The sequence below is a fragment of the Chenopodium album genome, chromosome 2, assembly GCF_948465745.1.
Source record: "Chenopodium album chromosome 2, dcCheAlbu1.1, whole genome shotgun sequence".
NCBI lineage: Eukaryota > Viridiplantae > Streptophyta > Magnoliopsida > Caryophyllales > Amaranthaceae > Chenopodium > Chenopodium album.
Window position 1 is genome coordinate 63311887 of NC_137835.1, and position 16442 is coordinate 63328328.

The 16442-nt window shown below is 34.6% G+C and overlaps 2 protein-coding genes across 6 annotated transcripts; both read right to left on the reverse strand.

Annotated features, from left to right (window-relative positions):
• Positions 1-828: 828 nt before the first annotated feature.
• LOC145586328 (uncharacterized) lies at positions 829-13834 on the reverse strand. 5 transcript variants are annotated; one of them, XM_081643153.1, is made up of 7 exons: positions 5156-5228; positions 4809-5053; positions 4383-4595; positions 3646-3738; positions 3394-3495; positions 2901-3311; positions 840-988 (listed from the first exon to the last, which is right to left on the reverse strand). In XM_081643153.1, exons 3-7 carry the CDS (start codon positions 4563-4565, stop codon positions 965-967), a joined length of 813 nt encoding a protein of 270 aa, XP_081499279.1. In that variant the 5' UTR covers positions 4566-4595; positions 4809-5053; positions 5156-5228; the 3' UTR covers positions 840-964. The 5 variants fall into 5 exon arrangements, with proteins under 5 accessions (XP_081499269.1, XP_081499259.1, XP_081499279.1 ...); XM_081643133.1 differs by having other exon boundaries at positions 830-3311; XM_081643126.1 differs by lacking the exons at positions 840-988; positions 2901-3311; positions 3394-3495; positions 3646-3738 and adding exons at positions 6988-7035; positions 11355-11426; positions 13745-13834 and having other exon boundaries at positions 4441-4595; positions 4978-5053; positions 5156-6237.
• On the reverse strand, positions 9651-10820 carry LOC145574268 (uncharacterized). Its single transcript, XM_081632024.1, has one exon. It carries the CDS (start codon positions 10818-10820, stop codon positions 9651-9653), a length of 1170 nt encoding a protein of 389 aa, XP_081488150.1.
• Positions 13835-16442: the final 2608 nt, after the last annotated feature.

Here is a 16442-nt window from a genome sequence, read left to right on the forward strand (position 1 = left end):
ACCTTCAGGAGGTTCGGCTGAACCTTTCCTGAATCTTGCTTCCTTCAGCTTTCCTTGAGCTTAGCTTCCTCCTCTTGAAAACCCCGGTGGTTCCTACAAAGCATAAGCATGGAAATCAAAGTAAAGAGTAGGAAAAGGGGCAAAATCTAGGAAAGAACTAACACTACAAAAAAAAAGACACATTTTGACACTTTTTTGTACATATATTGACCTTAAAAAGCGTCATAATTTTCTATTTTGACGCTTTAAAAAGCGTCAAAATTTTTGAAGCCAAAATATTTTGACGCTTTTTTGTGTCAATTTATAAGTATAATATGTCGCTTTTGTGTGTCATTGCTAAATTATTATGACACTTTTTTGTGTCCTTACTAAAAAATTATGACACTTTTTTGAGTCATTACTATCAAATTATGACACTTTTGTGTGTCAAATTGGGGCTGAATTTCCCACCATTATTAATGCCCAAAAAATTGTGATGCTTTTGTTAGTCATTATTAAAAAAATTGTGACACTTTTTTGTGTCATAATGATGATATATTATTTCACCAATTCAAATACCACCAATAACTTTGATTCATAAAACCGTCACTATTTCACCCCCCCCCCCTTTTTTTGGACGAAAATTGATAAAATTATGTTAATGAAGTACTTACATACAACTTTGAACAAACAAAATATAATAATAATATATAAAATCATAATTGATGAAAATGTATTTACATAAAAAAGTAAATTATATATATAAAAAACACACACATATATATATATATACATATATATATAAATCCGTTAACATAATAACATTATACATCCAATTCAACTAAACAAGTTTAGTATTTGAATACAAAGATATATAGATATTTTCCTAAAAAAGATGTTCAAACTAATTACACACAACGCTATCAAAGCTACTAATTAAATACCCACACATATATAATAAGTGCTTGAAGCCAAATCACGCTCTTCATTTACTTTTTACCATTGCTGCCTACATCATCAACAACATGCGAAGAAAATTTCATATGTGAACAATTATTGTAGTATGGTAGTAGTATTGCAAATTTAGAGAAGTTAAACTGAAAATATTAACCATGGAGGAACGTAAACCGAGCACATAATTGTCCAGTGATACGCCTAGCTAACAAGATTTTTTGTACTAAATAGTCACTTTCTTCCACAACACAAGTAATTAACCCATTGCTAGCAATATGAGAAAACGACAAATCAGAAAAAGAACTAGCAATAGATAAAATATCATCTAACAACAAACTAAAGGGATCAAACCCCTGCATTCGCTGCTTGACCACGCACAACAAGCTGGGCATCGCTTTCAATAATTACTCTGTTGTACCCCAACCTGCACGCTAACAGCAGCCCATATCTGCAAGCAGTAGCCTCGGTCAGAGAAGGAACCCACCCCGCATGCTCCCTTCGAACTGCAGCAGCCACCACATTACCATAATCGTCTCTAATCACGACCCCTAGCCCTGTAGCTTTGGCCAATGTGAGCATCACAATTAATTTTAACCCAACCTTCCACGAAGATACAGCAGCAATGAGCATTGCAGGGGGCTTGAACACCCTACTAGCATACTCCCCATAATCAGAAACATACTTCATCATTCTCGCAGCAACCATATGTAATTTTTTAATTTTCTATGTATGGTAAATATTTTTTTTACGGTATTCTTTATCAATCTAGCTATATAAAATGACTAACTTTCAAAAATTTACCTAAAACGTACTAACTTGCCTCTAACTAACACCACTTCTCCTTAATCGAACCTAAAACCACCTAAAACTAGCAATCCTGCAATGAACCCACAACCACCACCAGTTAGCAGGGGACAAAGGCAGCAGCAGCAGCAGGGGAAAGTAGCAACAGAAGCAGGGGAAAGGGGAAGGCTGACAACACTTCTCCACCAAGGGCAGCAGTAAATGTAAGCAAGGGAAAGGGGAAGGCGCACAACAGATTCTACATACGATTTCTTATCAATCTTACCAAGACAGCAAGACCCTACAGATTTTACCACCACTAACCCACAAACCCTCTGCTCTACAACTCCCGACCCAAGCGACAAATCAAACACGACTAAGTTTTTGAGGAAGTTCCCATCATAACAAGACTTGCCTATCTAAAAAAACCGCCAATGCTGCCAATCCTCAACTGATACACTTTTGACTTCTTTCATAATTTTGTTTATGTCAGAAAAATTAAAACATAAAAATCTTAATGGTGCATTATAAGAGTGAAAAAACTGCACAAGCAAAGCCATTAATTAGGATGAACACCCAAAAAGACACAGCTGAATTTCAAACAAAATAACCGAGGAAGAAGGAAACAAAAATTACTTTGCTCAAATTTGCTCAAAACACCACCAAACTGAAAAATTAAGCAACAACTGCAGCACCATATCATTAACTGAACAACCAGGCAACAACAAAACCAAGACAACAACTAGGCAACAACAAAATCAAGACCAACTAGGCAACAACAAAATCAAGACAACTAGGCAACAACAAAATCAAGACAACTAGGCAACAACAAAATCAAGACAACAACCCGGCAACAATAAGATTAACTGGAAATGCATGTAATTGATTTCATTTCTTTGTTTTTTAGTTGATAAGATATGTACTTGCCTCTCCCTTATCTCTTTAAATATACCAAGCATGGTTTGAGGTGCTTAACTCAACTGGTAATATTCTTGTTAAGGATAATGTAAGGGAATTTCAAGACAAGTAAAGTTGATTTTAATGAAAAATTTCCACAGCATGTAATTCTAAGTAATTCCTCTTACATTATTCATGCATGCAATTTTAATCTTGCCACAGATAATGAAAGGAAATTTAAAAAAAAAAAAGGAAGCGGATGAAAAAAGAAATGGTTTATTCCAAACCTGAGAATCAAGTAGTTGTATTTCATTATCTATAACTTCTGATGAAACATTTCCACTACGTGTTGCCTTCAAAACCTGTGCCATCATAGAACCAACTGCATCAAATTTTGTGTTCAATATTTGATTTTGTTCAGCAAGATCCTCATTTTGCTTCTTCATATCTAACAGTGCAACCTTCAACTTCTCCCCTTCCATATCACTATTGTTGACATAGTAAGACCCTTCTTTCCTTAAATGTCCTTCCACTCCAAAGATGTCGCTTTGCTTCACACCAAAGCCATAATTTAGAGGACGCTTAGGGATCTCGCCTTGATACATAAGTTGATTGAAAACTTCATTTTCAATATCAACCTTGGGAATGGAAGAAGAGGAGTTATCAAGGCTTTCTTGCACCTTCTTGATTGCATCCTCCTGTTACATGATAAGAAAACTATAAGACTTGGCAAAGAGCTAATAAATTAGTGGTTAAACTAATTTTCATTGGTATATATACCACAAACTGACGAGATGTTGTGCCCTCTTTGAAGCTTCCATCTCCTTCGCTGTAAACACTTTTAAAAAACTCCAATTCACTGAAATCTCCTTTTTGTTTTTTCTGCAATGTGAGAAACACACAAATATCAGACATTTAACTTCTGTTATTTTAAGTCTTTTAAATTGACGAAGTTACATTTTCTTAGTCAAACAGGAAAAAAAAACAGTAAATGCAGATTTTAGGACTAAATAAAATGAAGGATAATTATACCAGAATAGCTCTGCGATTTGCAAAGCTTTTAGCACCACTCTTGCGCACAAGAACTTGCGACGCACGAGCAGCTTTTCCGAGTTCAGACATTTTCTGTTCATTTAAAATCATGGTTAGCATGAGATAGAAATAAAGTTACATCACACTAAAACCACTATAATCAGAATATAACAGATTTGCTTGTGTCATTAGGTAGTGAGTTGGTCTGATGGAAGCTAGCCTCTATTCTCACTAACACGTGTACTGTGTAAATATAATGGATTTGAGATCTCTAAACCTTATCGTGTGACTAACTATATCTGATGGGATGCAATTCTGACACAAGCAAACGACTATTGGCAACAGCAAGATAATAGGGAAGGAGAGAATATGTAGCTTATTAGAGAGACAACAGAGGAAAAGGGTTGTAGCATCAACGGCTATCACGGTGGTTCATTACTGTTGTTTCATTGTGTATACTTTACTCTTTTCTCTCTCTGATTCGTTCCTTATAAAGCTATAAGACTGTAAGTTTATAGATTTGCTGGTCATAGATTATCGCTTATGAAGAATTAGAGGACATTGTGGGAGGAGTTGATCAACATAAACAACATAACCACCAAAATGTTTATCACACATCTAGGATTGTTCATTTATTATATCCTACTAAAATGTTACTAACAACTTGACAACATACAAAACGGTTATACAGAGCTAATCTATAAACAAAAAATTCCCGTAAAAAGAAAAATGCAAACCTTGGCGTCCGATGAAAGCCAATAATCAACCAGAAAACTCCAATTTTGAGTTGTGATTCCATCAGGTATACTAGCATAATTTTGCTCACGCGTTTTTTCCACGGGATCAAAATAATCCTTCTTTAATGCATATCTATGATTTTTCCATGCTTTGCCAATACGCTTCAAAATAGCATTCCTCATTTCCTTTCCTTCGGGTAACAGAAAATGTGCCTTAAAGTAAATGTACAAATAAAGTTACATTAAGATTAATCTATGTAGCATATATAACTTATAGCGTATCATACTACATGTGAGTTATTATTGAGGCATTCATAATTATATCATATATCAGAGAACCATAGCATATGTCAGGCATGCAATAGATTATAAGTGTAGTAATGAAAGTAAGATTATATATTCATGGTGAACGATTAAAAGGCGTACCCGAACAAGGTTAACAATATTGCCTCACATATTCGAGCTCAACTTATGCCAATTTAAAATTCCCACGGGACAAAATTCTTCTCGTTTAGCAATGTCTCCTAAGAAACTCACAAGGATGGAGCCACCTTTGTGAAGAGGTTGGTTGAATTCATTAAATTGGACGAAATACCTAAATCCTGGTGCATCATTCCACACATCTCGAGGCTGAACAGAACCCTTCACAAGGTGTCGTGTTCCATCGACATCTTTGAAAGCAATGAAATTAGGTAAGTGTTAAACAATAAGAAAAAAACATTCGAAAAGGAAAAAAACAAAGCACATAATATTAAATATGCATTTACACTTACCAAATGCCACAACCTCTTCTTCCTCATCAAACTTGACATGCTCTGGCCAATTTTTCACAATACTTCGGCGTCTAAATTTTGTTCTTTTCACACCACTGTCCACTCCACCTGACTCATGCAACTCTTCTTCACTCTCTGACTGAGATTCAGGTTCGTCAGAGTCAAAATTTAACCTGTTGTTGCTTTCAGCATGAATATATGCAGGAGACTTCTCCTTTTGGAGTCCCGGTGAACAAGTTGTATTCATTTGAGGTTGTGTCAAGGGTTCACCTCCAAAATTATAAGATGTCATAGGATGCTTCTTTTGAGTTTGTTGCATAGCTTCCAGGGGTGAAACAACTCTTCTTTCTAATTGGGATTTAGCTCTAGTCAAAGAAGAGACAATAGGTTGTTGTGAAGCTCCCACCGGCAGTGCACCTGTTTTAGCTCCAGGAAAAGGTTGTTTACTCGGATGTTCGGTAGCTTTTTGAGGTTGCTTTGATGCTTTAGTCGGCTGAGTTGTTTCTTTATGCGGGACTTGTGTTGTTTCTTGTGACAGAAGTGCACCAGTTTTAGCTTTAGTAAAAGGTGGAATAGTCGGATGCTCTGTAGCCTTATGCTGCTTTGATGGTTTAGTAGGTTGAATTGTTCCTTTGTGAGGCTGTAGTGTTTCTTTATGAGGGAGTTGTGATGTTTGTGGTGTTATAGATTGTAACATAGGATATGATCTAGGTTGTGATGGGGTTAAAGGAGGTTTTGATGACATCTTTTGTTGGGAGTTTGATGGCATTATAGTTGGCATACCTGCTTTTGATGCAGCAGCTACAGATGAAGATGATGTAGATGTGGGTTTTGATGCATTAACAGAAGATTTGTTTCGATGCGATATGTGCCCAAACGTTTGTGATCTTCCAAGTGTTGGAGGGCTAAATGGTCCCCATTGGGTGGATTGCTTAGAAGACTCTGAAAAGTTGGATTGTGACACTGCAATATGGCTGGACTTAGACTGTAAGGATGTCGAAGTGGGTTGCTTATTTGAAAAATATTGAGCCTCGCCAGGGGGTAAAGCAGTTCTTTTACTTCTGTAACTCATTATGAGGCACCTATTAACAGAAGCAAATACAACTAGTCAGAAATTATGTGTGCAGCATAGGATATCAGACAGGCTTCAATTTTCTGAATGGCTAAATGCTAACCAATCTTCAACTGGCCAGTTATCATCAAAGAAGAGTCACAAAGAAAAAAACAAGGAGAATGGCTCCCTATATTGGATATTGTAACAAACATTCATGCAAAGAATTCCAGCTTTATACATAAGTAGATTACCCCTTCTCTACTGAATGCGACCCAAATGCAAAGCCTAAATGCAAACCAAGGGTTTAGTTTAGAGTAAATATGTGATTTCATCACAAAATTCAGAAGACAGAGAAATAGAATGGCTGAAAGCAATTTAATAGTACTCCAACAAGGTAACTATTATCCTTCATTCAAACGAAAGATTAATTTTAAAAATAAATGAAAAGATGCATTTACGAAATCAAGCTAGTTATAAAAATCAGGCTAGTTATACAAATTCCATTGCTTAGTAAGTTATCTGAGTCATAATTGAACAATGGTTTCATACTTTCATGTGATTACATATGCAATAGAATCAGGAATTTCTTACAATTGCTTCTGTTTTTCAAATTATTGCTGATGGTTACTAATAGTTAAATTTTCAATTATTCTGTAAGCAGTAAAAAAGAAGTTTTATTAAATGATTAATTTAATTATGATTATTTATCTAACGTAAAAATTAAGAAACAAGTGCATATAATTTTTTAATGCAATATTGAATAGGGGAAAGTATTTACCTAATTAAACCTCTTCGTTCTCTCTCTTTTTGACAGGAAGTTCTACACCTGAACAATGAGAATATAGCTCTAATTATATATGATATTGACGAGAAAGAAAAAAAAATAGTGTGTTAATTAAGAGCAAATCGAAATCATAAGAAAAACCGCTATAACTGTTAGATGGTATGAGAAAATAGATTGTAATTAACAAATAGAATTAACAAAAAGTAAAGGGATAAATTCAACAAAAGGAAATATTAATTAATGACAAATATCAACTCATAATTAAATTCATCAATTACAAATCCAAATTAAATAATAAATAGGAAACTAATCATTCATTGTCGTTATCTACTTCGGGTAACTCATCCCCTAAATCAAACAAGTCTCTAGGCTTAGTCTTTACAACATGAAACCATCCTTTTCATATCTCATCTTCAATGTAGAAAACCTGTTTTGCTTGAGATGAGAAAATAAAAGGATCATCTTGCAAATTTCTTCCTGAATGCATCAACTTAGAGAAATTAACACATATAGAGCCATTTTGATCTGATTTAACACCCCTATGTATGTCTACCCAAACACAATGAAACAATATAGCTTTGTAAGTCCCATAATAGTCCAATTCATATATATCCTTCATTTTCCCATAGTATGCTTCTCCATCTGCTTCAACCATGATTCCAGAATTTTGGGTAGTCAAACGGCTATCACGGTCCATGATCTGAAATTTATACCCATTGATCATAAAGCCCTTCATTTTTTTACCATAACAATTCAATCCCCCTGCCAGAATTTTTCTAAGTTTCCTATCTTCGGTGGATTCATCTATTGAGTGTACCTATCATGGTAGAATATAAAGTCAAAACCAGTCTGCTATTTTTGTAAGAAAATTGAACACATTAGAATACATATATATCACCTAACTTCGCAACCACTCTCCAAACTCGTTGATGATCCAATCACTTTCATCACTTTCAGTGATTGGGTTATGTGTATTCATTTGTCGCTTTATATTTAAAAATTCTCTTCAAAGAAAGGAAAATAAATTATAATTTATAATGATATATTATAATAATTGGTTATTCATAAAATAGAATAAAACCTGCTACTTACTTGAGAAAATCTTGAATTTCATCAGAATGATGCAGTAAAACATAGCGATGAGCTTGTTTTAAGCTTTTGTCATCTAGACGGAAATTGACTTCTTTCCCAATTACTCGACCGCCAGAATTACACAAGTATTTTCTAGAATTGGGACTATCATCATCAATTTGTTTAGGTTTGTTAAAGACGGTCTTAACACCTTCAAGATATCTTGAACAAAACCTAATGGTCTCCTCTAAAAGGTAGCCTTCTGCAATTGACCCTTCAGGTTGGGCTTTATTAGCTACATGTGACTTTAGATGGGCCAAGTACCTTTTCAAAAAGTCAAATTATAATTAAAATACAGTAAGTTTATAGATTTTCTAAATGAATTTAGATTAGACATACATGTAAATAAATCTAACCTCTCAATGGGATACATCCATCTGTACTGTACTGGCCCACCGAGTTTAACCTCCTCCACTAAGTGAATTAGCAAATGAACCATGATTGTGAAAAACGAAGGCAAAAACTCCATTTCCAACTCACAAAGGGTTAATACAATTCCTTCTTGAAGAGCATCTAGATCATCAGGATCAATAGCAGTGGAGCATAATTGCTTGAAAAAGTAAGACAATTTTGCAAGCAAATGAATTACTTTTGTTGCATTAGAAGATCTTAATGCGACGGGAAGGATATCTTGCATCAAAACATGGTTGTCATGGCTCTTAAGGTTAATCAACCTTCTTTGCTTCATGTTCACGCATCTAGAAAGGTTAGATCCATAGCCATCAGGGACTCTGAGTTTTTGTAAAACTTTTAAGAACCTCTCTTTCTCCACTACAGACATAGAATAAGAAGTTGAAGGCATATGATTATCTTGAACCCAAAGATGTGGCTTTATGCCCCATCCTTGAAGGGCATCTCGATCATCCTTCTTATCTCTGCTTTTATCGGTATTTAAGAGAGTATTTAAAATATTGTCACACACATTTTTTTCTATGTGCATTACATCTAGATTATGCCTCAACAAATTATGCTCCCAATACTCTAAATTATAAAATATGCTTCTCTTGGTACCAATGACAACATCTTCTTCATTGTTACCCTCGTTACCTCTCTTTCTTTTTGATGCCTTCCCATAAACATACCCAACCTTTTCTTGTAGCCCCAATATGTCAGTCCCACTAGGCCGAGGTGAAGCTTCACCATGCTCTTCTCTTCCGTTAAAACTGTCACAATCAAATCGATATGGATGACATGATGGAAGCCATTTTTTATACCCACAATAACAAGTCTTACTCCCAAATTTTTCAGAAGGAGTTGAATCAATGCATATAGGGCATGCCATATAGCCTTTGGTGCTCAGACCGGAGAGCATTGCATAACCAGGAAAGTCATTAATAGTCCAAAGCAAAGCGGCTCGCAATTTAAATTTCTCTCCATCATAAGCATCAACCCCACTCCATAAAAATTTCAATTCATGAACTAGTGGCTGCAAATACACATCGATGTCAATTCTGGGACTTGTTTTACCGGGAATGATAATAGACAACATGAATGAAGATGGTTTCAGACATAACCATGGTGGAAGATTATAGGGAATCAACACCACAAGGCCATGTACTATAAGTCGTGTTCATCAAACGATATGGATTAAACCCATCACTTGCAAGTCCTAATCGAACACTACGAGGATCCGAGGTAAAATCCTCATAACGTTGATCAAATGATTTCCAAACTAATGCATCTGAAGGGTGCCTTAACATCTTCTTATCAACATCATTCAATTTATCATTATGAGTATAATGCCATCTCATATCTTTTGCTGTTTTTGAGGACATGTAAATTCTCTTCAGTCTAGGGATAAGAGGAAAGTAACGCATTACCTTAGCTGGCTCACCACTCGTAGAAACAGTCTTATCTTGATCTCTGACATTATCATTTCTACCCTTATTTTTCTTCCATATTGATGTACCACAAACATGACACTTGTCTTTCTTTGAATAATCACCCCAATACAACATACAGTTATTTGGACAAGCATCAATCTTCTCATACCCAAGGCCAAGGTCTTTTATTATTCTCTTACTTTGATAATAAGATGAGGGGAACTCAAGTATTTGGGGAAATGCGTCTATGAGAAGCTCGAGTAGCATATTAAAGGATTCAGCAGACCAATGGCTCATACATTTTATGTGAAAAAGGTGTAAAAGAAAAGACAGTTTGGAAAATTTAGTACACCTGTCATACAATTTCTCATCGGAAACATCAAGTAATTTCTTATACTTAGCGTCATCTTGCGTTGTTGAAAATTCTAAATCAATCTCCTCTTCATAAAAGACAGGGTCTTCAAGATGCTCGTCATTTTCATTATTTTCATGTGGTTCAAAGGTTAGGTCATTTGAGGGTTTTTCAAAACTAAAAGCAGATCTCAATAGGCCTCCCATATCATCTCGACCTTCAAACCTTGTTTGATCTAGTGGGGATCCTTGGCTAGTACTACCTCCATCACACCCAATCATACGCTGAAGCAAATCCCCTTGACCATAAAAAATCCATTTCTTGTATGATTTATAAAACCCGTTAAACAAGATATGTCTTTCTACATCATTTACACAAAGCCATTTATCCACTTTACATGTCTTACATGGACACCGAATCTTTCCTTCTACCTGAGCTACCTTAGCAAAGTTAATGAATTGCATACAACCTTTGACATATTGAGTGTGGAATCGTGGAAGTTCTATCCAACTTGTATCCATATCTATACATAATTAATACTTTAATAAGGGAACTATAATTTTGACCAAATAAATAGAAAATTTTAAAGCTTACTTATCAGAACAAATATCAAATTCTTCACAAACTAAAATACACAACAAAGCAGATTGGGGTAGCATACTTTTATTTCATATATTCTGATCATAAAACTGAGGAAAGGTCAATTATTATAGCCATGCAACAGAAATAAAAGTTATAGGTATAGGATTTACTATATGAAATCTAACCTATTGATGCAATTTTCATTGCAAACTATTTAAACCTCACTATATAATAATAAAAAAAAATTAAGAAAAATCACCTACAATTATATAATTAAACCAATGTAATCAAAGATGATGAACTATTGGAGATACCAAATAGTTATAAGTCACTAAGTTGCTTTGTCAAAGTCATTACAAGCCATACAAACAAAATTACATGCTTACTTGGTATAGCATACAACAATCTTAAAGCTTATCTCAAAACTAAACTGTCATAACTTGAAATAGTAGCACATAAGATGTGAGTAATACCTTGGTATAGTTGTCTTCAAGAGGCTTCTAAACTAAGCATGCAGTGACCAAAAGAATCCAAAAGGATGAATGCTGAAAAAAAAAATACAAGCAATATCCACACATTAGATGATATTATATAATATAAAGAATTATGTTCGAGTGACCAAAAAAAAAAGTATAGGGGGGGGGGGAGAAAACTCAAAAGACACTTCAATTGAAAATAGTGATAACAAAAACAAATACGGTAATTCAATACGCAAATGCAAAGTTGACATGGGAGATAACATAGAAAAATACACATCAGTAGTGGAATCAAATTGGGAGAGTTTGAAGTTGTTAGAAAAATACTCATTGAATGAATTTACTGGGCATTTGATAAATATGGTAAACATGAGATGCTGGTTCTGGTGGCTTTTGTTTGGGATACATGGGCTTTTCATAACTCAGTGGTGTTTGGTAAGACTTGGAGCAGTGAATTATAGTAGGAGTTATGGGTTTTGTGAAACTTGTTCTCGATTTTAAAAATATAATTCGAGAGTTTGCTATGTTCCTGGCTTCCTGCTACCAGAGCTGTGATTTATAGAAGTTATTAGCTTCCTCATGCTCCTGGTATAATAAAAATCAAAACTGACGCTGTAATGTTGGAGGAGAATGGCATGGGATTAGGGGTAGTTTTTAGGGATGTTGTAGGTTGTGTTCATACAGTGGTGGGTATTACTATGAGATGCTGCTCCAAAGTTTCAATGATATGATAATTCATATGTTTCAAAGTATTTCATGTAGAAAATTCAATGTTGAGAAATGCAAAGGACAAGTATAGGGTAGACACAATCAATAGTTTGCTAACCAAAACATGCTCTAATGGAAAAAAATAAATCATCAGATGCTCCAAGAGAAAATTGAATGGGCATTCACTATATAAAACCAACTTTATAGGTTTATTACATGAACCTAGCTTGTCAGTTGTCACAAAACACTTAAAATGCATAGCAGAACACATAAGAAGGTTGAGTGACCAGCCTAGTGTTGGAAGGCCTAGTTTCTTCCTCCTTTAAACACTCCTCATCTTCCTCTTCTTTAGTAACCATTGATGCATGGCAACCCCTAAAATAAGCATACAAAAACATATAGAGGCAGATTGATAAATTTGGAAAATATCATATGCCACATAATAAAGGAACAGAACAATTTTCTAAATAGATGCTGCTCAAAACCTACATAAAGGTGATGTAATCACTGTACAATATAGACTGCAAATCAAGCAAGTAAACACTTGCCTAATTGCCTTTACCCATCAAGCTAAGGTTCTATAGAACAAGGGTCAATTCACCTATACCACTATCCTAAATCGACCAAATAACAAAGATAATCTTGAGAAACACAATTACCCATTTCGTTTAAGCACAATTACCTTTTAGCTTACAATAAGAATACCTTTACCGTTATTACTCGGAAACTCACATAGAGATAACATGATACACTATGAATGCAATGAAATGCTCATGACAAATCAAGTAAAACAATAGTAAGTGTAGGGGCAACTCACCCAAAACTGACCAAATAACTAAACAAATTATGAGGACACACAATTACCTTTTTTTTTTTTAAGAACAATTACCTTATAGGTAACTTGATAAGCATAATTCTCCCATTTACTGGCATAACTATATGACCAACATTTATTTTCTAAGTAAACAACCCTCCACAAGAATATAAAATCACTTCTGTCCACATTTGAAGCCAAAAGACATCATATATTATAAAAGGGAGAAAAACATTGCAAATTTAAAGCTAAGGCAAAATCTATAAAAGAAAGAGCGAATACAAGAGAGAAAGTTACAAGAAACATCAAGAATGTAAGGTTTCCAGACAGTCAACATATACAAAAGTGATAATGTAATACTACCTTAAGACCAAGAATCCATTGAAGCCATGCATCTCCCTCTCAGATTGTTAAGCGTCTCAATCGCACACATTTGCGAACAAAAACACACATACATATATTGATACATATATTAGCAACATGTGTTCCATATCATCAACTTTCAATACCAAATCTAGCAGCCATACCTCTTTAATAGAGACCATGAGGAGAGGATATATGAACCTAGATTCGGTCAGGAGAGTATAAATGAGCCAGGTTTCATGTCAATTGAGACCTGGCTCGTTTTCATCATAACTCTAGCCGACATCATACTTCACAATTACATATCTTTCTAATCCTATACTGCACACATGTATGATATAGAGAAAATACCTCAACTTAATCTCAATTGACATGAAAGATGTGCTAAACAGTAAAGACATATGTGCGATTGAAAGAAATCTAGAAACATAATCTTGAATTTACACAACCGAAATTTTCATCCAGAACAATATTATATTTAGGCAGTGCTTATGTACATTACCTCTAATTCTTGAAGCCGTTTCTCCGCCTTTTTAGCTTCTGATTTTCCACTTCTTTGCACTTCAAATACCACAGCTTCTCCTATGATGACCTGTGCATAATTATGGTCAAAAATCTGCTGGTTAATTGTAGTTGTGCATTTTGTTTCAATTTAAAAAAAGAATCTAAAGTTTGAAAGAAATGTATATGTTAACATTTAATTAAACAACTGATTGAATATGTATACATCTGAAAATTATCAAAAAGTTACAATTTTTAATAAAAATATGCATAATTCGAGACTTTGAGTAACAATTGCAAATGGGTATCCAATTCTTTACCAATAAAAAAGTTAGAATATAATTAACCAATTCAATAACTTAATTAATTCGTTAATTCAACCCATTCTTCAACTATAATCGGAGATTATAGTAATAATCATGCATGCAGCTATCAACATACATAATAATTAAAGAAAAAAATTGGAAAAAAAAAAAAAAAAAAAAACTAAATTAAGAGAACTTTTTTGGCAAATTATGAAGAGTATTAAAGCAATCTGCAATTCACATCATCATACTATACGCTTCAAATATATTGAAAAAAAAAATTGAAGAGGTAAAGTAAGAAGTGGGTTGAGATGATTATATGCTAACTGAAATCAAGAAATTAGGGATTTTTTTGTGAAGATTCAAAGTTTTTAGGCAACAAATCTGAGCGGCGAATAAGGTGTTATTGGCAACTGCTTAACAAAACCGTTCTGGAAGCTGATAGTGCAGTGAGGACGAGCATGGGGTACAGTTTCCCGGGATATTAGATTAAAAATTTTGGTGAAATTTTAATTTCAGCGGGTTTTGTGTAAATGTGTAATTGATAGTTGGGTGACACGTTTCATTGCATTCAATATTATGACCCTTTTGAGGGACACAATATATTTTGGCTCTAAAATTAGTCAAAATGTATAAATTACATAATAGTGGACGGAGGAAAATTATGACCCATTACAAAAGTGTCAAGGCAAAAGCGTCAAAATTTACTCTATTTTCTTGTAGTGTAAGTTCAAATAAAAGGATGCAAACAAGCCACAAATGTGGGAAAATGACCATCAAAATGAACCTTAATCGTGGCATAAATGCCACTCATCAGGGATCGTTCCTTCATTTTGTATATATTTTGTGTTGGTGTTGAATAAGCTTGGCGGAGTGGCATTATTGGTATTTTTGTTTGATATTTAGTGACTTCTTGAGTTGTTTTTTAGTGTCGGCCGCACTTTTTGCTTCACTTAGGAAATTTCACCAAATTTCAAATTTTTACCCCGCCTTTACCCTTAGTCGTACGTTACTACCAATAAAAAGACCCTTAGACTCTAGTGGGTTAGGTCAAAAGAACGGTGGAGGGAGATAGACTTCAAACCTAGGGAAAGAGTATGCATAGTTGAGACGTCGGGATTACCTTCACAAAGTTTTTCATTTTTTATCTTTTTCCGGTTCCTTCGTGGAATCTTGAGAAGCTAGCTTAAGGGTTGATTTGAAGCTAGTGGAGAGAACGTGGCCCGATTGGTTGGGGCAAGGGTGGATTGAGTCCTAAGTAGTTCTCTATGCTTAGCATGTGTTATGTTTCAATCAACCATTGACATTTTGGAACATGCATACATTTGTCCATTTAGAAAGGTTTGCATTTATAAGTACTTGTCCCTATCTTTTGTCCATACATGAGTTTGTGTTTTACCTCCTTTCTTGTTTCTTTTTGTTTTCCTTTTTGTTGCCTTGCCTTGGTTTTTTTCGTGAGTTGTGGGTTAAACTTCTTAGGAAACCCTCACGAGAACTTACTCATCCTCTTTGGAGACATGGGGGTTTAAAGGGCTTGATGCATACGCTAAATGCATCCGTGATTCCTACGGTAGTGAGTTAGTATACATTCTTTCTCTTTGTTTCTATTTTATTTCTTTTGCTTTCAATAATTCCATCTTGTTCTCTTTTGCCTTAGCTTTGCTCGAGGACGAGCAAAGATTTAGCTTGGGGGAATTTGATAAGTGACTTTTATGTCACTTTTAGGGTGTTTATGGAGTAGTTTTCCGGCTTATTTTCAAATAACTTAGCTCATTTTATCCTTTATTTCTATTATTTTCTTATTCTCGTCTTTTATCTTTTTTTTGAGTATTTTTATAGTTTTTAATTGTTTTTAGTTTATTTTCGTATTTTTAGTTAATAATTCCTAGTTTCTCTTTTTTTTATTTATTTTCTTTTAGTTTCTAGTTTGTTTTCTTTATTTTATGTTATTTTATTTAATATTATTATTTCTTTACTTTTAGTATTTTATTTTACTTTATTTATCTTATTTTATTTTATTTTTCCCCTCGTGTTTGGTTTTTGGTTGTAGGTGTGTTCGGGTTGACACTCGATTTCCATGTTCAAATCAAGTTCGAAATTCCGGGTTTGAGTCAAATGTGTCCTAGCCAAGCATCATGGTTGTTGCCCCAAGCTGCTCAATTTGCTAGCCCCTTATCCTTCACCTCGCCACACCATATCCTACACCACTTAATCCCTTGCTCCCCCCAATAACACCAACTACAACAGCAACAACAACAAACACAACAACACCAGCACCTCACTTCCCCTGCCCTCACACAACTAAACCAAACAACACCAACCTGCCAAACCCCAACATCTCAAACCACCATTTCCACGCCATACAACCACACCTCCCACCGTTTGGCAGCCAAC